The sequence below is a fragment of the Myotis nattereri genome, assembly GCF_964212035.1.
Source record: "Myotis nattereri genome assembly, chromosome: 3".
In the NCBI taxonomy this organism is placed as follows: Eukaryota; Metazoa; Chordata; class Mammalia; order Chiroptera; family Vespertilionidae; genus Myotis; species Myotis nattereri.
The window spans coordinates 5368219-5391887 of record NC_138077.1 but is presented as its reverse complement, the minus strand read 5'-3'; the positions used below and the strand labels follow the sequence as shown (position 1 = coordinate 5391887).

Here is a 23669-nt window from a genome sequence, read left to right as displayed (position 1 = left end):
TACAGTGGTTTAAGTCCAAAACACTGAGAATATTTACACAACTTTCCATTAACTTCACTCAGAGACCAAGGTTTTTATTTTATTTCCCCCCATGAATCAGACTTCCTGTGATCAAAGTGAAGCGTCTTGTTCTTCCGAAGAAGAAGAATGGAAAAGCGATAGAAGAAGTGAAAGTGATAGTGAAAGTTCAAGGTACCTGGTTTTGTTTTTGATCTTTAAAGCGTCTTAGTCATAGAGCCGTGTGTGTTTGAGTGGCCTTCAGGGTGCAAGAGCTCACAACTGTGGAACAGTTAACACTGAGTCCCTAATCCGTGTAAAAGGAGAAGAAAACTGGGTTAACAGCTGTTGCTGTGGAAATACTTAGGCATTTTTATTTGACTATAAATATTTGAGCTAGGAGTGTAAAACACGTTTACGGAAAACATCTAGTTAGTCTTGGGCTGCATTAGTACAGCCCTGGCTGGGTGGGTCAGTTGGTTGGAGTATTGTTCCAACCAAACCAAAAAAGGTTACAGTTTGGTTCTTGGTCAGAGCACATACCTAGGTTGCAGGTTCAATCCTTGGTTGGGATGTGTGTGGGAGGCAACAGATCAGTTTCTCTTTCTCATTGATGTTTCTCCCCCCCACCCATCTCTCTCTCTCAAATCTATAGAAACATGTCCTCAGGGGAGGATTAAATAACAAAAAACAACCCCATTATTAAATTCATTATGTTTTGTTTAGTTTTGTTATCCAGATTTCAGATGTTAACATCTGTTCCTCATCTTGGTAAATGTCATCTTTGTCTTGACAGATACTTTAAGCTATAACTTGGACATATGTACCCATCGCAAGTCCAGACAATTTCCTTCTAAATATGATTCAAATCTTATTTTTGTTTCTACTTATAGTATGCTGCCTGCTTCCTTTCTTGTCTTCTTTTATTTCATTACTAGAGGCCCGATGCACAAAATTTGTGCAAGGGGCTGTGCCCTTGCAGCCCTGGCTTCGTGGCATCGTTTATTCAGAAGGTCTTCTGACAGTTCTGCTGTTCGGCTGTCTGGTCTAATTAGCATATTATGCTTTTATTATTCTAGATGATGAAGAAAAGCTGGAGTGATTTTTAGAACACTTATCTACTCTTAAAAACAATTTTTTAAAATTTCTGGCAGAATTTACCTAACACAAAATTTACCATTTTTAACTGTACAGTTCAATAGTGTTAAGTACATTCACAGTGTTGTGCAACCAATCTCCAGAACTCTTTCATCTTGTAAAACGTATATCTGTTAAACAACAATTCTCTGTTTTACCCCCAGCCCCTGGCAACCACCATTTTCCTTTCTATTTCTATATTTATTGTTTTTTACTTCAACTTGAACTTTATCATGCAAATGCTCTTAAATTTTTTTGAACAGCTCTTTTTATAATAAAAAGCTTTTAGATTTTGTGTGTGTGTGTGAGTGTGCATTATTGAGCCTGAGAGGTAAATAGTTGGCCAATGATGGTTCCAGTAGAGGCCTTTATGTGTTTGCTTAAGCTTGTGGTAGGCTGTCGGCTAGTATTCTGTCTAGTTTCCTGTTTGACTCTTTTTTTTTTCTTTTTATTTAAATCCTTACCCAAGGATATTTTTCCATTGCTTTTAGATACAGAGGAAAGTGGGGCGGGAGGAGAGAGAAAGAAACATCAATTGGTTGTCTTTTGCATGTGCCCTGACACTGGGGCTGGGGAAAGAACCTGCGATCCAGATACATGACCTTGACTGGGAATTGTACCCGAAACCCTTGGGTGCTAGGGCGGACACACTAACCACTGAGCCACCATCAAGGGCCCATTTGACTCTGCTTTTTTCCCCTTATTATTAAATATATCTTTATTGATTTCAGAGAGGAAGGGAGAGGGAGAGAGAGCTAGAAACATCAATGATGAGAGAAAATCATTGATCGGCTGCCTCCTGTACACCCCCTATGAGGGATCAAGCCCGGCAACCCAGGCATGCGCCCTTGACCAGAATCGAACCCGTGACTCTTCAGTCCACAGGCTGACACTCTGTCCACTGAGCCAAACCGGCTAGGACTTGATTCTGCTTTTGCTTCTGGATGAGTTAGGACTGGTATCTCTCTTGGATCTTCTGTCATATCTAAGAAAGTCCCTCTTGGCAAGAAGCATGGCTATGCTTTCCTTGGGCTTCTCAGTGTATTCACTAATGGTTTGTCATTCTAATGAAAATTTCTAGTCTATTTTAGAGTCTGCTCTAACTTGGGCGGGGCGTGCTACCTATGGTTCTGTGTGACCTCTACTGTTTTCATAACTATATTTTTTAGAAGGGGAATTGTTAGTTGGCTCTAGATGTTGTCTTCCATGAGGTCTCATCTATATTATACTTAAAAAATTTCCTCAGGCTTACATTCTTTTTTAATTCCCCGAGTCGGTGAAGGCTTCTCTCTCTCTCAGGATCTTTGGTCATTTCCGTATTCATTGATGGAGAGGACGGGTTGTTCAAGTTGAAGCTTCCTGGGGTCTGTCTTTTCCTCTTCCTCCTCTCTCCTTCTAAGGTTATATTAATAATTTGCTATGAGGGCCTAGATTCTGGTTCCAAAGAACTTAAAATGTGTTCCTTTTCTAGTGACTCTTCATCTCGATATTCTGATTGGACAGCTGATGCAGGCATCAATTTGCAGCCCCCTTTACGAACTTCATCTCGTCGGCGTATTACTCGGTTTTGTAGTAGTTCAGAGGATGAAGTGTCTACTGAGAATGTATCTCCTCCAAAAAGGAGACGAAAGAGAAAGAAAGAAAATAAGCCTAAAAAAGAGGTAAGAAAAATGTCTTTAGAAATAACATCTTATGTACAGTTTATAGAGGTGTTTCCACATTTAAAATTAGAAATCCTTTTAAAATTGAAGCCTTTATTTTTATTGACAATGTTATGTCATCTGAAAGTAAATGTAAAATGCAAACTTATTTTTGGAAAAGCTATTTTATTATTTTATTATTAAAACTTCCCTTTCTAATCTGCTGTGGGTTGGACTTGGGACTTAAGCCTTTCTGAATCTGAAACTTAAAGGGAGAGTTCTGTTTCTCTCAGGATCCAAAACTAACACTTTTTTTTCCTATTAATTTCAATACTGGAAATATACTTTAAGGCATTTTAAGGCATTTTCTCTTGTGTTGCCTGTGATTGCTATGTTTCTCTCATTTTTATTTGCTATGCTCTGTCTTCATAGTTCTTTCCTAATTATAACATCCCTTGTCCTTATATGTACAGTGCATGTGCCCTTATTGTGCAGGTAGCTCTCAATATTTAAAGATGCCATGTCTTTGTACTGGTTATCTGTTGCCCTATAACATGTCATCCTGAAACTTAGCTGCATAAAATAGGAAACATGTATTATATCATGTTTTGATGGGTTAGGAATTTGGGAGCTGATTAGCTAGGGGGTTTGGACTCATGAGGTTGCCTCATCATGTTGGTTGAGGTTGCCTTGTCTGAAGGCTTGATTGGGACTAGATGATCATCTCTGAAGCTCGTTCATGGGGCAGCTGGCTGGAAACTTCAGTTCCCACTGTCTGAGCCTCTCCATAGGGCTGCTTGAGTGTCTTCAGTGATGCAGAAGCGTAAGCAAAGGTTACGCCCTGATGCCTTTTATTACTAGTCTTAAAGTCAAACATTGTCACTCGGCTTTATTTTGTTTGTTAGAAGCAAGGTGAGCTCATACTCAAACGGAGGATACTTTGGAGAGTACGAGGATCAAAGAATTTGTGGTCATATTTTAAAATTGCCAGTCTTAAAACCACAGGCGATTGCCTTTGGTGATTAGTCTGTGGTGAAATTCATACTGGTGTCTCAGGCAGCGCAGGCTTTGTAGTGAAGAGGATTTAGGTTGGAAATTAGCCCCCTTGCATAGGATATACCAGTGGTCGGCAAACTGCGGCCCCTTGAGTGTGGCTCTTCCACAAAATACGTGCGGGCACGCACGTACAGTGCGATTGAAACTTAGTGGCCACACTCAAGGTGCCAAAGAGCCACATGTGGCTCGCGAGCCACAGTTTGCCGACCACTGGGATATACAGTGTTATGAAGAACGTTAAAATGAAGAGATTCTAGGAAAGTGCCAGGTAGATCTAGAATGCAAACTAGTGCTATGTTCCTGTGTGTGTTCAGGAACCAATATGCATGATGTTTAAAAACTAATTATTAGGTGACATGAAGTAAGTAGTCATTCTGAATGGTAACATTTCTTTTATTTTTCAATCAAAGAGTGCATGCTGCTCCTTTTTCTTTTACCAAGCTCTATTTTCTTCCCCTTGGCAGAATTTGCGGAGAATGTCTCCGGCAGAGCTCCCAAATACGGAAGATTTATATGAATTTCATCCTCCAGTTTGGATAACTGACACCACACTTCGAAAATCTCCATTTGTTCCACAAATGGGCGATGAGGTGAGAGTAATAAAATTTAAAAATATGGATATGGAACATAAAACATTAATGTTACTCTTAAGTTTTTATTTGTTACTTTTCAATGTATCCTTTTTGTAGGTTATATATTTTCGACAGGGTCATGAAGCTTATATTGAGGCTGTCAGAAGGAATGACATTTATGAACTGAACCCGAACAAGGAGCCATGGAGAAAAATGGATCTTAGGGTAAGATAATAGTGTTAACATTTAGCACATATATAATTATATTACTTAAACCCATTAAAAAACCTGGAGGCATATTTCATTATTTTCTTTCCATTTATTTCCTACTTGAAAACATTTCTGCTGTTACATCTAAGCCTTAAGATCTAGTAGGAAGACTTACGTTTATCAGTGGGCAGTCTTCATATATTATTGATTGACATGTAAAATTATAAGAAAGGCAGTTTTACAATATATATCAGTAATCTTAAAATGTGCATACCCAGGACAGATTTTAAAAAGCAGTGCAAATTTCTTTTTTAATATATTTTTTTTATTAATTTCAGAGAGGAAGGGAGAGGGAGAGATAGAAAAATCAATGATGAGAGGGAATCATTGATTGGCTGCCTTCAAGCAGTGCAAGTTTCAAAAGAAGAAATACAAATGGGAAAAAGGCTTAACTTTGTGCATAATTTAGAAAAACTTAAGCTTCCCTGTACCAAAACAGTTGTCATTCTCATAGTTGAGATGGCCTCTAAGTGACTACCATATAGGTAGTTTATACAAAGTGGATACGCTAGACAAAGGGATGACTCTAGTCCCCAGTGGGGCAGCACAAAATTCATCATGTTACTCAGAATGGCCCAGAATGTAAAACTTACGAACTGTTTATTTCTGGAATTTGCTATTTGGACCATGGTTGACCACAGGTAACTAAAACAGCAGAAAGGAAACCAAGAATGCAGAAAGGAAACCAAGAATGGGGGGGGGGGGCGGTTATTGTATTTTCTTTTTTAAAAAAATTGTTTTATTGCTTAAAGTATTACAAAGAGTATTACATATGCCTCCTTTTTTCCCCGCCCTTGACAATCCCCTGGCCTCCCCTACCCCTCAGTGTCTTATGTCCATTGGTTATGCTTATATGCATGCATACAAGTCCTTCAGTTGATCTCTTACCCCCGCCCCAACCCTCCCCAGCCTTCCCGCTGTAGTTTGACAGTCTGTTCAAGGCTGCTCTGCCTCTGTATCTATTTTTGTTCATCAGTTTATAATGGTCTTTATTATCCATGAATGAGTGAGATCATGTGGTATTTTTCCTTCATTGACTGGCTTATTTCACTTAGCATAATGCTCTCCAGTTCCATCCATGCTGTTGCAAATGGCAAGAATTCCTTCTTTTTTACAGCAGCATAGTATTCCATTGTGTAGATGTACCACAGTTTTCTAATCCATTCATCTACTGATGGGCACTTAGGCTGTTTCCAAATCTTAGCTATGGTGAATTGTGCTGCTATGAACATAGGGGTGCATATATCCTTTCGGATTGGTGTTTCTGATTTCTTGGGATATATTCCTAGAAGTGGGATCACGGGGGATTATTGTATTTTCTAAAGTGAATATACGCCTTACATTAGTAACCGTATTAAATGTTTATCTTCAAAAAGATGCGAAGATTAATTTTAGCAAAAATAATTGTAATTAATAGTCACTTAAACTGGTCTGCTAAATTGTGAGTTGGAAGCCTAAACTGTGAGTTGATTAAATTTTGCAATATGTGGAGAATTAGAGTCTTGAGGAATTGATATTTATTTATTGTTTTAAAATCTGTTGAAGGATCAAGAATTGGTCAAAATAGTTGGAATACGATATGAGGTTGGACCCCCTACACTCTGTTGCCTCAAACTAGCATTTATAGATCCTGCAAATGGAAAACTTATGGACAAATCTTTCTCTATTAGGTACGTGTTATTTTTTATGGGATTATTTAAATTTAGATTTTCTCTAAAATAAAAAAACAAATTTAGATTTTTTTCTCTTGCTGCTTAGCATGCTCTTTCCATTTAGCTGCAGGGTAAATAGTTGAGCACTGTGGATAGCCTAAGATGTGGGTTTAAGTTCCGATAGATGGGAACCCACTAGAAATAAAAATAATTTCATAAACTTGTGAATGGTAGCCATTAGCTACATGTGGCCATTCAGCACTGGAAATGTGGCTGATAAGAATAGAGTGTGACATAAGTATACACACTGAATTTTGAAAACTTCGTTTGAAGAAAAAGAATGTAAAATACCATTATTTTGTATTGACTGCATGGTGAAACAATATTAGGATATACTTGGTTAAATATAATACACTATTAAAATTTAAGTTCACTGGTTTCTTTTTATTTTTTAATAAGGCTAGTCAAAGTTTAAAAATTACATATGCGGTTCCCATTGTATTTATTTTGGACAGTGTTGCTCTAAACTATAACCTGCTACCCAAGGAGTTTAATAATCTTATTTTTGTTTAGATATCATGATATGCCAGATGTTATTGACTTTCTTGTGTTGCGTCAATTTTATGATGAAGCAAGACAGAGGAATTGGCAGTCTTGTAAGTCTGTCCTTAACTGAATTCATACATATCCTTTGGTGGGTGGATGCAAACTTATAAATTCTGCAGAGAAACATATGTGACTTAGAAGTTTGTTTTGCTTAGAGGCTTGGTGCTTACTACTTAGTGGACTTTGTAGCCAAACAACATTTCTTATGACATGTGATGTTTGGAAGGGATATTTCTCACTGAGTAGACTAGAGTAGACCTTTTATTTCCTTTCAGACTTCCCATACTGCATTATTTCTAATTATATTTAACATGGCTCTGGTTAATTCACAAAATTATCTTATATAAAATAATAAGAAAGTTGAAAAATAATGCAGACTTCACACAGGTAATGTCTGGCACACAGAATATTCTACCTTAGATGTCATGTCAAGTAAGACTTAAATAGGCTGACTTGAGGAAATCATTTTTAAAAATTAAAAAGCTTATGTTACACTTAATGCTTTATAATCATGAGGTATATGGGTGGACAGAAAAAATAAAATCACCTCGGCATGGGCTCTAACTTAAATGTGGTTTTTATGGTGGCCATTGCAGGTGGGCTGATGGGCTTACTTGCTTAGGTCCTTAATTTGTGTAGATCATTAATCTCTTTAGGACATAATTGATGTTGGTAATTAGGCCTTAGCACCTGTAGTGCCTGTTTTACAGGTGTACAGACAGTATTACTTTTAATTATGCACTGTTATCTTGGGAAGCTCATATTGACAATCACTTAGAATAACTTTTTCTGCTATTGTTAGTTTTGGTCTCTTACTAGAAATATTTTTTACCCAGGCTGTGTCTTTTGGTGTACACATTCATAAAGGATGTTAAGACCTCAGAAACTATAAACAGACACTTTTCAGATAAATTTTAAGTCACCTGTACTGAAACAAAAGATTGTCAGAGTGTTGCTGCTCTTAGTAAACTATTTTTACCAGTAATGTCAAACAAGGAATCAAGATTATTTTGGAACTAGAGGTAAAGGAAATTTTTTTTGAAGAAAAACATCTAGCCATACATAGATAAGAGACAGCTAGAATATGTGGGTGTTAACAAGTCATACAGCCAAATCCTAAAGAGCTTAGAGTATCTTATCTGTTAATATTTTTTCAACCTCCATCACGTGTAAGTCAGAAGCTCTTATTTTGTTCTGCCAACATGTCTTTTCAAAAATATTTTTAAACTTCATTTTCTACAGCTAAATTGTATAGATGGATTCCTAATTGCCTCTTATAATTTAGTGGGTTTTGTTTTGTTTTTGTGGCTGAGAAATTATTGTAGCAGATATTCTATACTAATTAATTCATTTTTGCTTCCCCATCAAATCTTAACCTATTCTCCTGAAGTTTGAGTTGTGCTATTAGAGGATTTTGCTTGTTTCTGTTTAAACTGATTGAGAATTTTACTTAGAAGTTTACCCTCACCATGAATAGCCCAAAAAGGTTTATTTCAAAATTCTTTTTTTTTTTTTTTTGATTTTTTTACAGAGAGGAAGGGAGAGAGATAGAGAGTTAGAAACATCGATGAGAGAGAAACATCGATCAGCTGCCTCCTGCACATCTCCCACTGGGGATATGCCAGCAACCCAGGTACATGCCCTTGACCGGAATCGAACCTGGGACCTTTCAGTCCGCAGGCTGATGCTCTATCCACTGAGCCAAACCGGTCTCGGCGGTTTATTTCAAAATTCTTAATGGAGATCCAAGATGGCAGAAGAGTAGGTGGAAGTTACACTCACCTTCTCTCAGGACAAACTTGAAATTATGACTAGGAAATAATTTATAAGTATGTATTTAATACTAGAGGCCTGGTGCATGAAGCACGGGGTGGGGGTCGGGGTCCCTCAGCCAGGCCTGTGCCCTTTTGCAGTCCTGGAGTCCTCAGGGAATGTCCAACTGACAGAGCGGGCCTAAGCTGGCAGTCGGATATTCTTTGGCAGTTGGATATCCTTAGTGCTGCCGTGGAGGTGGAAGAGGCTCCCGCCACTGCTGTTGTGCTGTGCTCTCCAGCTATTAGCCTGGCTTCTGGCTGAGTGGTGCTCCCCCTGAGGAAGTGCACTGACCACCAGTAGGCAGCTCCTGCAGTGAGCATCTGCCCTCTGATGGTCAGTGCGCATCATAGTGACCAGTTGTTCCCGTTTTGCATATTACCCTTTTATTATGTAGGATTATTATATAGGATAGGATTCTTACTACACAAGTGCTTATTGATAGTATACATTATTGTAAGAGATTTTTGAATTTTGTTAAACTTTCTTCTTCGTTTCATGTGAATGTAACAATTTATTTTGGAGTGGGTGTTTGGATTCACTAAACCATAGAACCTAGTTATAAACCATTTTAGCGTATTAAGTTGTACTAGAGGCACGGTATATGAAAATTCGTGTACTCTGGTGTGGGGGGTGTCCCTTAGCCCGGTCTGCACCCTCTCACAATCTGGGGCTCCTCGGGTAGAGTCCTTAGGACTGGCCTGAGATCAGGGCCTATTGGGGCTTTCCTTCCCCCGGCTGCAGGCAGCTGGCCCTACCCCTGCCACTGCTTGCCATCTGTGCAGTGCTGCCCCACCTCCCCTGCCACTGGTGGCCTCCCTCTACAGGTGACAGGCTGGAGTGCAATGGCTTGGGGGCAAAGCCAGCCCAGCGAGGAGCTGTCTGCCTACCTGATTGCCCCTAACCAGTGGCCTGCCTACCTGATCACCCCTAACGGCTGGTTTGCCTGCCTGATCACCCCTAACCACTCTGCCTGCCTGCCTGATGGCCCCTAACGACTCTGTCTGCCTACCTCATCTCCCCTAACCACTGGTCTGCCTGCCTGATTACCCCTAACCACTCTGCCTGCCTACCTGATCACCCCTAACCTCTAGTCTGCCTACCTGTTCGCCCCTAACAACTTGCCTGCCTGCCTGATTGCCCCTAACCACTTGCTTGGGGGCAGGGCCAACCCAGCGAGGGGCCATCTGCCTACCTGATCAACCCTAACTGCTGGCCTGCCTACCTGATTGCCCCTAACCACTGGTCTGCCTACCTGAACACCCCTAACCACTCTGCCTGCCTAATTGTCCCTAACTGCTTGCTTGGGGGTGGGCTGTGGTGTTCTGGTCTCTGGTTGTTCAGTTGTGATGCCTCTGGCCTTTTATTATATAGGGTCGTTATGTACCTTCATTTATTTGCTGAGTGTAATCTTTTTTACATCTGTTTTATCACTGAAGATTGCTGGGAAGTGGGGACAGATGGCTAATTCTAACATAAAACATGCTTTGATTACATTATCTTTACTGAATCTTTATCATGTGATATTTCATAAATAAAAAATGTTAGTATTGCAAACTGGTGTCTCAGACTGGGTCATATCTCTTCTAGGTGACAGGTTCCGTTCTATCATTGATGATGCCTGGTGGTTTGGAACAGTGCTAAGTCAAGAGCCCTATCAGCCACAATACCCTGATAGTCATTTCCAGTGTTACATTGTTAGGTCTGTATGCAGATGAAAATGAATCATCTATAAACATTTGTTCACTGTGGTAGGTTGTTGTATGAACACATAATACATTTCAGGTTTAAAAAACCCCACAATTTTAATCTGTCATTAAGTTCTATCAGCCTCACCTCTGCAGTGTCTCTTTCGCATGCCCCTGTCGTTTCCTATTCGCTAGTAACCCTGGTAGTGCAGTCTCTGCTTGCTTTCCTGGGACCTTTTCTGTAGCTTCCTAATATTTTCTCCACCTTGATCCTGACATTGCAGGATCATAGTTCAGGAACACAAATTACGTCATTTCCTTTGTTCAAAAATATCTTTTCTGCCTTTCCATGGGCTGTGGAATAAAGTCCACATTCTGAAGCATCACATTCAAGACCTTCACACTGTTTGAGTTTTTCTTCACTAACCTGGGACAGGCCACACAAGACTTCTGGTTTTTACCTTGAACCCGCCATCCACTTTTACACTTAATTCTTATCATGTATCCTTCTAAACATTTTTTGCTGTTAGTGTTTAAACTTACTGCTACGTTGCAGTTAATTTTTACATTTTCTGTCTTCCTGTCTACTCTTGTAGTGGATACCTACTTATTAGCCACATGTTGAATTTAGGAAAGGTTAACCAGACTTTTCTTTTGGTATTAACAGGTGGGACAATACTGAAATTGAAAAGCTTAGCCCATGGGATATGGAACCAATTCCTGATAATGGTATGTAATTGTTAAATAATGAACGTATTTTATCTTTATATTTTTAATTTTGTTACCTTACTATTGCACATAGAGTGAATTGTATTCTTTAAGACATGTTTTCAAATTATTATGGTAACTGTGAACTTTGCTAAAAGAAGTCAACAGAATTATGTGTATCTGGCTCATCATTTCTTATCCTGTGTTTCCAGCTTGATGCTTGCTGTGTCTTAGGGGCCTACTGCCATTCTCATGGAAGCTTAAAGCTCTGCCGCCCTCCTTCCCGTGGCCTCCGTTGCCTTGTCCTCAATCTCCTCTGTTACCCTGATCTTTCTTCACAGGGAATATCTAACTTGACTTCTGTCTTCTGCTTCACCTCAGCTTGTCTATCTGACTGTGGGTGGTCTCTTTTTTTCCTTAGAGAGAGATGCCTGTTGTGAGCCAGCCTCTCCCTTCAGTGCTTGCTGCCCACTGCTTCTACTTCTGTGGGACCTGACACTCAACCCTTAGTTCATTCCCTGCCAGTTCTAGTTTTCTCTTTCCTTTCTCCTTTTAAGTTTGAGTTTATCTCCTGTACCTTAAAAGAGCTTTCACTTGGCTTTCGTGAACATTTTATCTACTAGTTATTTCCTTCTTGTAGACTTTTGCTCTATGTCTCTTGCCTCCTGTTTCTTCACTCTCAAACTTTCTTTTATACTAGAGGCCTGGTGCACAAAATCCATGGATGTGTGTGTGCGCGCACACATGCGCCTCAGCCAAGTCTGCACCCTCTCCAATCTGGGACCCCTCCAGGGATGTCCGACTGCCCGTTTAGGCCCGATCCCAGTGGGCAGTCGGACAACCCCCTCACAATCCAGGACTGCTGGCTCTCAAACGCTCGCTTGCCTGCCAGCGTGATCAGCCCCTAACCACTCTCCTGCCGTCCTGGTCACCCCTAACTTCCCTCCCCTGCTGGCCTGGGCCCCCCGCAACTCCCCTCCCCTGCCAGCCTGGTCCTCCCCAGCTGTCCTCCCATGCAGGCCTGGTCCCCCCACAACTACCCTCCCATGCAGGCCTGGTCCCCCCCAACTGTCCTCCTATGCAGGCCTGGTCCCCCTCAATTGCCCTCCCCTGCAGACCATCTTGTGGCCACATGGGGGCGGCCATCTTGTGTGTTGGAGTGATGGTCAATTTGCATATGGGTCATGGCTAATTAGCATATCCCTCTCTTATTATATAGAATTAGTATTTATTCAGTGTAAAAACAAACAAAAAAATTTTGTCCTTTCACCCCCACCACCTTTTGACATGAAGTCTTGCTCCACGAGTTTTTCTGTGTCTGCCTTAGGGGCCAACCCCTTTTCTTTGTGTTTACTCTCTGATACGGCTCCATCAACCATTGTCATGGTTTACTTTGGAAATAAGGATTTTTATGGAAATGAGAATTTTTTTTCAAAAAATATGTTTCTAATAACTACACTCTTGAAAGTCCCCAGTGATCTCCCTTTGTTAGATTTTCATTTGAGCATAGTATCTTATAAATAATACGAAAAGTCATTTTTCAATGTAGAAAGCATGTAATAGATAAGGAAAACCCAGCATTTTAAAAATTATTTTCTTGTTCAAAGTATTACACATAGTAGTACATATATCTCCTTTTTTCCCCATTGACCTTCCCCCAAAACCCAGCATTTTTTTAAAATATATTTTATTGATTTTTTAGAGAGGGATAGAGAGTCAGAAACATCGATGAGAGAGAAACATCGATTCAGCTGCCTCCTGCACACTCCTCACTGGGGATGTGCCCACAACCAAGGCACATGCCCTTGACCGGAATCGAACCTGGGACTCTTCAGTCCTCAGGCCAATGCTCCATCCCCTGAGCCAAACCGGCCAAGGCAAAACCCAGCATTTTTGAGGTCTTACTCTGTTTCAAAGAGCTTTGTGCATGTCATTTCATCAAATCCTGCTCTGAGGTTGATGCTCTTGTTATTTTACAGATGAAAGAAATAAGGTTCAGAGAGTTTGCAGTAATTTGTTTAAGTCATACATACATCTAGAAAGGGTAGGAGTTAAGATTCTAACCCAAGTCATTCTAACCCAGACTTCAAACAGTGCCCCCCTCCCACCCAAATATGTTTTTATTGATTTATTGAGCCCAAAACCGAGGCATGTGCCCTGATCGGGAATTGAACCGTGACCTCCTGATTCATGGCCAACACTCAGCCACTGAGCCAAATTGGCTGGGCTTTATATTAAATTAAATTAAAACTTTAATTTAATTTTTATTGATTTTAGAGAGGAAGGGAAAAGGAGAGAGAGATAGAAACACCAATGGGAGAAAATTATTGATTGCTTCCTACATACCCCACACTGGGGATCGAGCCCACTACTCGGGCCTGTGCCCTGACTGGGAATCAAACCGTGATTTCCTGGTTCATAGGTTGATGCTTAACCACTGAGCTATGCTGGCTGGGCTTTATTGCACTTTCAAAATATTTTGTTTTGGAATAATTTGAGACTTACAGAATGTCACAAGAATAGTACATTGAATTTATGAATACCCAGTTTTCTCAAATGTTAACATCTTAAGTAATTTATAGTGCAGCTATCAATCAGGAAGTTATCATTGATACAATTCTAATCCATAGGCCTTCAAATTTAGATCATTGTCCTAATGTCCTTTCACATATGGATTTCATTGCCGTGCCATCTTAATCTCTTTTAGTCTGGGGTCCCTGTGTCTTTTCATTCTTTCATGACCATGACACTTTTTAAGAATACTGGCCAATTATTTTGTAGAATTTCCCTCAGTTGGGGTTTGTCTGCTGTTTGTTTTGTTTTTTTTTTCACGATTAAACCCAGGGTTTGCATTCGAGGCAAGAGTGTTAGAGAAATGTGTTTTCCATACATATATTGGGAGGCACATGATACCAATTTATGCTGTTAACTTTAACCATTTGATTGCAGTGGTGTCTGCCAGTTTTCTCTGCTATTAAGTAACTACTTTGTCCTTTGTAATTAGTGTCTTCTTTATAGACCTTTGAATTGAATTTAAGTATAGTGTATATTTGTTTTATTCTTTGTGTTCTTTTTTAATGGAATTCATAGTTGATCCACCTGAAGAATTAGGAGCTAGTATTTCTGTTACTTCAGATGAGCTAGAGAAATTGCTCTACAAACCACAAGATGGTGAATGGGGTCAAAAATCGAGGGATGAAGAATGTGAACGAATTATTAGTGGCATAGATCAACTTATGAATCTCGGTAAGTTTTTTTAGTATGAAAAGTTTCATGTTCAGGCTTTTCCACACAAGTATTTAAAAGTATCATAATCGTGGTTGTGTTTATTACTACAGTTCCTACTTATTACGTGTTGGTTAAGCTTGCAATATTAAATGTAGCTTTAGTGTATTTTATGAATTATTTGTGGAGAAATATCACTGAGGGGTTATGAATTTATTAATAAAAACTCTTCTGTCTGCCCTGACAGATATAGCAGCAGCTTTTGCAGGTCCAGTTGATCTGTGTACGTACCCGAAGTACTGTACTGTAGTGGCTTACCCAACTGATCTTTACACTATTCGAATGAGACTTGTTAATCGATTTTACAGGTTAGTAAAACCTATTTTAAAAATAGTTTGAAAAGATACTTGGCTGAACCAACTAGAGTAAATGAGGTAATGGTAGTTGATGGTGACAGTGGTGGAATGGGGACCGACTAACATTTTTTGTTTCATTTTCTTTTTTTATTATCGTTAATTTCTTGGTCCTGTAAGACATTGTGTTAGGTGCCTGTGGGTAGGTATGATTAGAACCTGGATAAGAAAAATTACCAGATTTCATTCCTTAAGTAGTTTGTCTTTCTTTTTTTCTTACAAATTATGTTCTGTAGTCTTTTTTTTTTTTTTTTGAGAGAGAGAGAGAGAGAGAGAGAGAGAGAGAGAGAGAAACATCAATTTGCATTCCGCTTATTTATGCATTCATTGGTTGCTTCCTGCATGTGCCCTGATGGCCCTGACTGGGAAGCGAACCCTACAGCCTTGACGTATATACAACACTAACCAACTGAGCTACCCAGCAGGGAGAGGTTAAATTTTTATTTGTATGTTTAACATTCCTATATACCTGTTCCATTTAAAAATAAAATTTAAGCCGAAACCGGTTTGGCTCAATGGATAGAGCGTCAGCCTGTGGACTGAAAGGTCCCGGGTTCGATCCCGGTCAGGGGCATGTACCTTGGTTGCGGGCTCATCCCCAGTGGGGGGTGTGCAGGAGGCTGCTGATCGATGTTTGTCTCCCATCGATGTTTCTAGCTCTCTATATCTCTCCCTTCCTCTCTGTAAAAAATCAATAAAATATATTTAAAAAATAATAAAATAAAATTTAATTTAGTTAATAAGTGAACTTTGGCCTTTGAAAGATTAATATCCTAAAGCAATGTGTGTTTTATCTCTGGCTTCTAGAGCACCGATAGCTATAAAATTTCCTATTCTCAATGATATTTTTTTAAAGCAATAGAAGGTATCTTATTTTTTATAATTCAACTATTTTGAAAAATTTTATAAGCCTGGCCAGTGTGGCTCAGTGGTTGAGCATCGACCTATGTACCAAGAGGTCACTGGTTCAATTCCAGGTCAGGGTTGCGGGCTCGATCCACGTTAGGGGGTGTGCAGGAAGCAACCGATCAAGGATCCTATCTCGCCCTCTCCCTTCTTCTCTCTAAAAATCAATAACAACTTTTTTAAAAAATAAAAACTGATTTCTTGAGTTCACGTTGTTGATATAATTTAGCTCTGTAGTCAAACATGGAAATGTGCATTTGATCAGAAATCCCTTTGTTACTTTACAGTAAGATTGACTCTTAGGATTGATGATGTTGAACACATTTTCTTTATTGAGTCTCAACAGCTTCAAATGTACCCATAGGCATTGTGAAAAGGGAGGATTGTTCTGTTGTTTTTCTGGATGTGATTAACTGATCTGTTAAGATTTTTTTGGTCCTTAAATGTATCTGTGCAGTTCATCTTCCAGTGTAATTGCTATGACTATGATCAAGTTGACAGCATGAGAAGGTTATTCATTGTTACTTTGCACTGTAAAAAAAAATTTTTTTTTGTTGATTTCAGAGAGGAAGAGAGAGGGAGAGAGAGAGAGATAGAAACATCAATGATGAGAGAGAATCATCGGATCGGCTGCCTCCCACATGCCCCCACCGGGGATCAAGTTGCACTTTTGTTTCAATTAATATATCATGCTGGCTTAACATGCTGGGTGTTTTTACTTGATTTCTGTCTTTTTATTTTCTAAACCGTAAAGTGCCTTTTTATTTTGAAGGAGGCTATCTGCATTGGTTTGGGAAGTCAGATACATAGAGCACAATGCCAGAACATTTAATGAGCCTGAGAGTGTAATTGCAAGATCAGCTAAGAAGATAACTGACCAGCTTCTAAAATTTATCAAGTAAGTGACTTCATGTTATAGACGTGGAAAAGTGAGTGACTTTGCATATTGTGTTCTTGCAGCGATCTAGTGCTTAATTTTTGCTCTCTGAATTTGATACCTTTTTTTTAAAAAATATATTTTATTGATTTTTTACAGAGAGGAAGGGAGAGAGATAGTTAGAAACATCGATGAGAGAGAAACATCGATCAGCTGCCTCCTGCACATCTCCTACTGGGGATGTGCCCGCAACCCAGGTACATGCCCTTGACCAGAATCGAACCTGGGACCTTTCAGTCTGCAGGCCGACGCTCTATCCACTGAGCCAAACCGGTTTTGGCGAATTTGATACTTTTTTAATGTGTTACTTTAAATGACATTTCTTTACATACTTACTGTGATTGTAATGTCTGTACAGGAATGAGAAATGAATCCAAATTTTTCTACTTTTTAACATTTCAAATAATTTAAACTATAGACATTTGCCACTTACATGTATCTGTTTCCACTTGGGTAACATTTTTTTACATATCTGTGATGTCCTGATGAAATGCTAAGGAACTAGTCTTGGTACAGTGCTATTGACTGTAGCTGTAACACTTTATTGGTTTTTGTTTTTTAAAAATATATTTTTATTGATTTCAGAGAGGAAGGGAGAGGGAGAGTGAGATAGAAACATCAATGATGAGAGATAATCATTGATCGGCTGCCTCCTGAAGGCCCCCTACTGGGGATCGAGCCTGCAACCCAGGCATGTGTCCCTGAAAGGACTCGAACCCGGGACCCTTGAGTCCACAGACTGATGCTTTATCCACCCAGCCAAACCGGCTAGGGCATTAATTGGATTTTTAGTTTTTATATCAATGTCCTTTTTCTGTATCAGGATCCTATCCAGAATCCCCATCATGCTCACTGTTTTCAATTTCTACATTTTCTTTAACCTGTTCCCCAGTCTTTCCTTCTTTCATGACCTTGTCATTTTTTATAAGTGTTAGACAATTACTTTGTCACTGGTACTTAATTTAGGTTTGTACGATATTTCTTCATGATTAGATTTGAGTTTTAATCTTTGGATTAAATCTGTGTCCTGTGAGAGTGTTTGTACATGCATGGATATTACACATAATTTCCTGCATTGGGAATCAGAATTGGAATAGTGCAATGAAAACTGACCTGGAAATCAGGATCCAAGGTCTAGCTTAATACCATCTAGTGAATATTCTGTGTGACTTTGGACAAATTATTCAGCCTGTATCCTTTAAAATTAGTGAGTTTTGCTATATGATCTTATATGCCTTTTCCCCATAGCTATAAAAAAAATTCTGTAAAAGAATACTGTATTAGAGAAGATAATTTATAAGTTATGCCATCATTTTCAATATGTAGCAACAAGTTGCAGTCTCTGTCACTTTTCTGGGTTAAATCTGTCCTATGTTTGGGGGACTTGGACTTATTACCTCTTTCCCAGAACATACTTCTTTCTTTCTTCAGGAAGATCACATATCATTTTCATCTCCTTTATGCCTGGATATCACTGCTTTAGGATTTGTTCTGTTTTACAGTGAGGTTAAGATATAATTTGCTTTAAGTTCTACTTCCTTTTTTTCTTCTATTCTCTTATATCAAATAAACTATTTTCCTGGTACTCATCCTATGAGTATTACTTGTGATGATACTTAGAAAAATTTCTCCGTGTATTCATTAACTGAGGCCATATATTTGTTATTCCTGGATTACCAGCTAAATTTTCGTGTATATTTAACTGAAAAAAACCCCTTACTTTTCATATTGCAAGATAGTTGTTTCCACAGAGGGTAGAGTTAAAAACCTGATATTTCTCTGGTTGAAATTAGGTATGCATAGTTGAGCAACTGTTTATATCTAACCTGTAGTTTGAATCTTTGGCAACAATAACGACATCTGCATACTGTTAAAAAAATGAAAAATTGTTTTTTTAGGAATCAAGACTGTACAGATATCTCAGAACTTTCTAACACTTCTGAAAATGATGAGCAAAATGCCAAGGCTTTGGTATGAAGTTTGTCAATTTTACAATGATTTTTGTTAATTTCAAATGGTAACTTGAAAGAATGAGTGAAGTACAAAATGTTGATTAAGTATATCAATTCTTGCTATATTCCAACTTACTATGAAAATAGGGCACTTGATAAAAACATTTTTAATTATCTAGATAGTGGCATAATTTGTTTTAGCCAATAATTGATTATCAATATACCAAACAAAATATGTTAAAGTGAACAACTTAGGCTTGGAATATGTTCTCTTTACAAATTTTCACTAGAGAAAGGTACATTAAAGAAGTACCTTGGAAATTATTTTTTGTAAAACCCATATCTGAGCATGGATTTAATTGCAGTTGAGAATTCACAAGCTTTACCTGCTCATGTACCCTAGAGTCCTTCCTCGGGATGGTTTTGAAGTGTCAGTGAGGCAAGTAGCAGTGATGCTGCCCTTTTTGAGAATCAGGCTATTGGATTTGTTTACAGGGAAGATAGTCTTTAAAAACAATATGGCGTAAAAAACCCCACCAACATAGCTTAATTTCTACACAAACTTTAGTTCACTGATTCGCATGCTAATTTATATTGGATTAAAAATGGGTATAGATTTAGGGAATAAGAAACTGTGGCGAGTACAAATGTGCAGGAATTGTAGGAGACTGTTTCTGGGATTTCTGCATAGAAATAAAACACAAATTTAAAGCTGCCTTTTATAGCTATGTTTTGGAATTAATGCATGTTCTTAGGGAATGTATAGGGTATTAAGAATAGTTGGTTGGTTAGACTCTGCGTACCACAAAGATTATCCAATATAGTCTGTCTTTTGAGATTTTGTTAATAAGTTATAACCTTATCTTTCATATACTTTTTAAATTAAATTAAATTTTTTTATTGCAATTTTAATGAGAATGTTAACACTTAAGGTGCTCTGATTTTTATTTCTAGGATTATAGTGATCTCCCTAAATCATCTTCTGGAAGAAGAAGAGTAAGTTAATCTGCCTGATTAATCTTTGTTGTTTACTTATTCTTTGTTTAAAATCAACCTAAGGTCTTAGGTGTTGTCTTTGAAAAGTTACATTGATATAGTTATGGAATATTTTGTAAGAGAAAGGGGAGTAATCACTGAAAGCTGGATAGTTAGGTAAGGTTTAGTGGAAGACTTGGGATTTTAACTATTTTCTCAGAATGAGATGGAGTTAAAACAATAAAAAAGTAGGGGATATTACAATCCAAACCGAAAAAGTAGGAAAGTGTGGCATGTTAGTGGGCTGCTGAGAGCACCGGTCTGACTGGTGTAGAGGGTAAATGCTGGAATAAGCAAAGTGGCTATGTCTGGCTGTTATTTTGGGAGCCAATAATGGTGATATTGAAAACCAAGGTTTTCATTTAAAGTAGAGAATAAACTGCACAGTCAAAATTGACAAATATATTTTGAGGGATATGAAGATAGGTGGTAAAGGAAATGAGTTAGGAGTTTATTGCAAGAATCTGGGAATCTAGTCAAGGATGGTGTTTGCTTGGAATGGAAAGGAAGGGAGGAAGATGAGACATTTGATGGGAAAAATTAACTAGCATTTGGTAACTGAACCTTTTTAAAAAAAATGAGGATTAGTTGGGGGATGTATGGAAATAAGTTTTGGATATTGGGTAGTTAGAATTGTAGTGTCACCAGCAGAACTCTTGAAGTTTTAATGTAATATGTTAATTAAAAGTCAAGATTACTAATCTGGGAATGCTCAAAAATGTTAACATTTTAAATTTCATCCAAATGCTGCTTAAACTTTAAGCTTTTAATAAAAGTTTTCATAATATGCTTGCCCCAGATAACGTGGAAAAGTTAGACTTGAATTTCCATCATCTGATTTGTCATTTTCATATAATTTTCCCAAGTGTTTAGTACCTGTTTAGAATTTGTTTGCTATGCCTGCTCTAGCAAATTACAAATCCGGTGGCTTAAACAACAAAAATGTTATGTTACACTCCATAAATTAGAAGTTTGACATGGTCTCACTGGGCTGCAATCACGGTGTCGGCATGGCTGTGTTCCTTCTGGGAACTCTAGGGTAGAATTCGTGTCCTCACATTTTCCAGCTTCTAGAGCAGGGGTGGGCAAACTTTTTGACTCGAGGGCCACAGTGGGTTCTTAAACTGGACCGGAGAGCCGGAACAAAAGCATGGATGGAGTGTTTGTGTGAACTAATCTAAATTCAAAGTAAGCATCATTACATAAAAGGGTGTACGGTCTTTTTTTTCAATAGTTTTATTCATTTCAAACGGGCCGGATCCGGCCCGCGGGCCATAGTTTGCCCATGGCTGTTCTAGAGGCTCATGGCCACCTTCAGGTCAGCAGTGTAACATCTTACAGTCTGACTCTGACCCTCTGCCTCCACTTGTAAGGACCCTTGTAATTACATTGGGCACAGCCAGATAATCTAGGACAGTCTCCCCATCTCAAGAGCATGCCTTTAGTCACAGCTGCCATGTAAAGTGACATAGTCCCTGGTTCTTGGCATTAGGATGCAGATACCTTTGAGTCATTATTCTGATTCTGCCTACCACTATCCAATGTGATATTTCAAATTCTGTGAAAACATTTTCTAGATGTGGGAGATCAGTGCTGGATTGAAAAATGTTTCTAGAGTAACCTGTTTCTAGATGTGACATTGGATTTTTACAGAAAAGTGGATTTTTTCCAAGTAGATAGAAAGTCAAATACGATATTATAGTGTCATTTTCCCAACACTAAAAATACTTTCGATGTTGTGAATATATTTTTAGGGCCATGATTGGAAAAAAAGGAGCAGCAAAGCCACCACCCATGTTGAAAGCAACTGGAAGAAACAGTGTAAGGAACTAGTGAACTTAATTTTTCAATGTGAAGATTCTGAACCATTTAGACAACCTGTTGATTTGGTTGAATATCCAGTAAGTTCCCATTTTTTTGAATGTTTGGGGCTTTTTAAAGTTTGTTAGAGGAGATCGATGTAGAGGTATTTAAATTAAACTTTTAAAGAGTAAGATGTCTAGTTTCATGTTAGCTTTTTCTCTTACCATTAAGACAGTTACCTAATAATGGGAGAATTCTACATGGTATCTATTATCTAAGAAGTCCCAGCGTCAGGAAAACTGTAAATTGTGTAAAAAGTGTCTGTTTTCACTCTAGTAATAAAGGAATGGAAAATGACCTTAAAAAAAAAGTCAGAAAGTAAAGCACAAACTTACTGTAAAAGCTTGGAAATGACAAAAGATGTAAAGAAGGAAATAAAAACCAGTCCATGTCTGTCTCTCCCTTTCCTGACCCCTCTTCTCCCCCACACTCCCACCAGGTGTATTACCTTTGCCTTTCCCTCTCCTAAGCTTCAAGGGCCCTTCTGCATCTGAAACTGGTTTTGTGAGCCTGCACAGTCCAGCTGGCTTACTTTTGCTAGCTTTGTAACTTTCTAAATAAACTTTCTCTTATAATTTGAAAAAAAAACAAATAAAAATACCAGTCTATGTCCTGCTACCAAGTATACTTGGTTATTTCTTACCTTGTCTTTATGTCTGGGTCATGTTTTTTAAAAAGTTATTAATGATTCTTAAGCTCCTAATTTTTTTCTCTTCTATAATCCTATATAATAAAAGGGTATTATGCAAATTGACCAACAGCAGAACGAGCGGTCGATATGATGTGCGCTGACCACCAGGGGGCAGATGCTCAGTGCAGGAGCAGCCCCCTGGTGTTCAGTGTGCTCCCACAGCGGGTGTGCCACTCAGCCAGAAGCCCTGAGCTGGGCTCACGGCTGGTGAGCGCAGCGGCGGTGGTGGGAGCCTCTCCCGCCACCACTGCAGCGCTTCGGATGCCTGACTGCCAGCTTAGGCCCCATCTCCATGGAGAGTGGGCCTAAGCCATCAGTCAGACATCCCTTGAGGGCTCCTGGACTGCGAGAAGGCACAGGCTGGGCTGAGGGACCCCCCCCCCCCCCAAGTGAACAAATTTTGTGCACCAGTTTTTAATATTTTAGAGATCTGATGCACTTATATTTCTATAAGCAGGAATGAAAATTTTGAACTAATTATTGTTTTTAAAACCTAGGACTATCGAGATATTATAGATACTCCAATGGATTTTGGAACAGTAAGGGAGACTTTAGAAGCGGAAAATTATGACAGCCCTTTGGAATTTTGCAAAGACATCCGGTTGATATTTAGCAATGCAAAAGCATATACACCAAACAAAAGATCAAAGGTAATTTAAAGTGGTTTATAAGAAGAGAAGAGTGTGATCTGTTATAGATGATAATTTTCTGCTGGCTGGAAGAGGTTGGAACATTAAAGATAAGTGAGTAGAGCAAGACTACGGTTGAGAATAGAGCTTCTGCCACTGCCCAAATAGCTGCTCTTGCTACCTCACCACAATTAATGTTACCTTCCTGCAGTTTTATGAATGGATTGGTGGGAGTGAGGGCCTCAGTAAAAATAAACTTAAATTTGATATGTAGAAGGAGAAAAATCTATATTTTCATGCAGATGGGAATCTTGAAAAGTGGGTTGAAAATTTATTGATAGAGCTGGAAGAATATTAAAAGTAAGAAAATGAAAATCTGAATGTGGGGGTAGGACTACTGTAAACTAATATTTTGGATCCGAAGAAGAAACACATGAGTGATCTGATTATTTAAGAATACAAGTATGGAGTACATTTCTAAATCTTTGTTAAAAAGTTATTCATTGGATAACTTTCAAAACTTGTTGAAACATAATAACACAAAAGAGCCCACATGCTGTCAGGGAATTTTCATAAACATCACAAAGCCTATGTGGCCAAGGTGCTGGGTAATTAAAAACAAAACAAAACACAGCAACAATTTGAGGAGATTTATACCACTTTCTCTGTCTATCATCAGTGACTCTCACTGCTAATTAATCATTTTGTCTCAATTTCACTTTCGCATTATTATCAGATTCCTCCCACATTATTAATTCTCGTCTCAGCATTCAATTTCCAAATTGTTTATTGGATCAGTTTAACATTCAAGTCTAAATTTTTTAATGCTTGTGTTATTGTCAAAGTCACTATTGTGAGACTGTTTCTTTCCAGAAAGGAA

At 38.6% G+C, this 23669-nt stretch overlaps 1 protein-coding gene across 2 annotated transcripts in view; it reads left to right on the top strand.

Annotated features, from left to right (window-relative positions):
• Positions 1–23669, top strand: part of BRWD1 (bromodomain and WD repeat domain containing 1) — an 85796-nt gene that overhangs the window by 44773 nt on the left and 17354 nt on the right. For both annotated transcript variants that reach the window (XM_081086957.1, XM_081086956.1), the window contains exons 22-36: positions 101–192; positions 2606–2795; positions 4295–4420; positions 4520–4627; positions 6218–6342; positions 6898–6980; positions 10333–10444; positions 11098–11159; positions 14229–14384; positions 14611–14731; positions 16455–16580; positions 18518–18590; positions 19526–19567; positions 21361–21507; positions 22658–22810. In XM_081086957.1, coding sequence (XP_080943083.1) covers positions 101–192; positions 2606–2795; positions 4295–4420; positions 4520–4627; positions 6218–6342; positions 6898–6980; positions 10333–10444; positions 11098–11159; positions 14229–14384; positions 14611–14731; positions 16455–16580; positions 18518–18590; positions 19526–19567; positions 21361–21507; positions 22658–22810 — 1716 coding nt within the window. The remainder of the gene's footprint in view (positions 1–100; positions 193–2605; positions 2796–4294; positions 4421–4519; positions 4628–6217; positions 6343–6897; positions 6981–10332; positions 10445–11097; positions 11160–14228; positions 14385–14610; positions 14732–16454; positions 16581–18517; positions 18591–19525; positions 19568–21360; positions 21508–22657; positions 22811–23669) is intronic.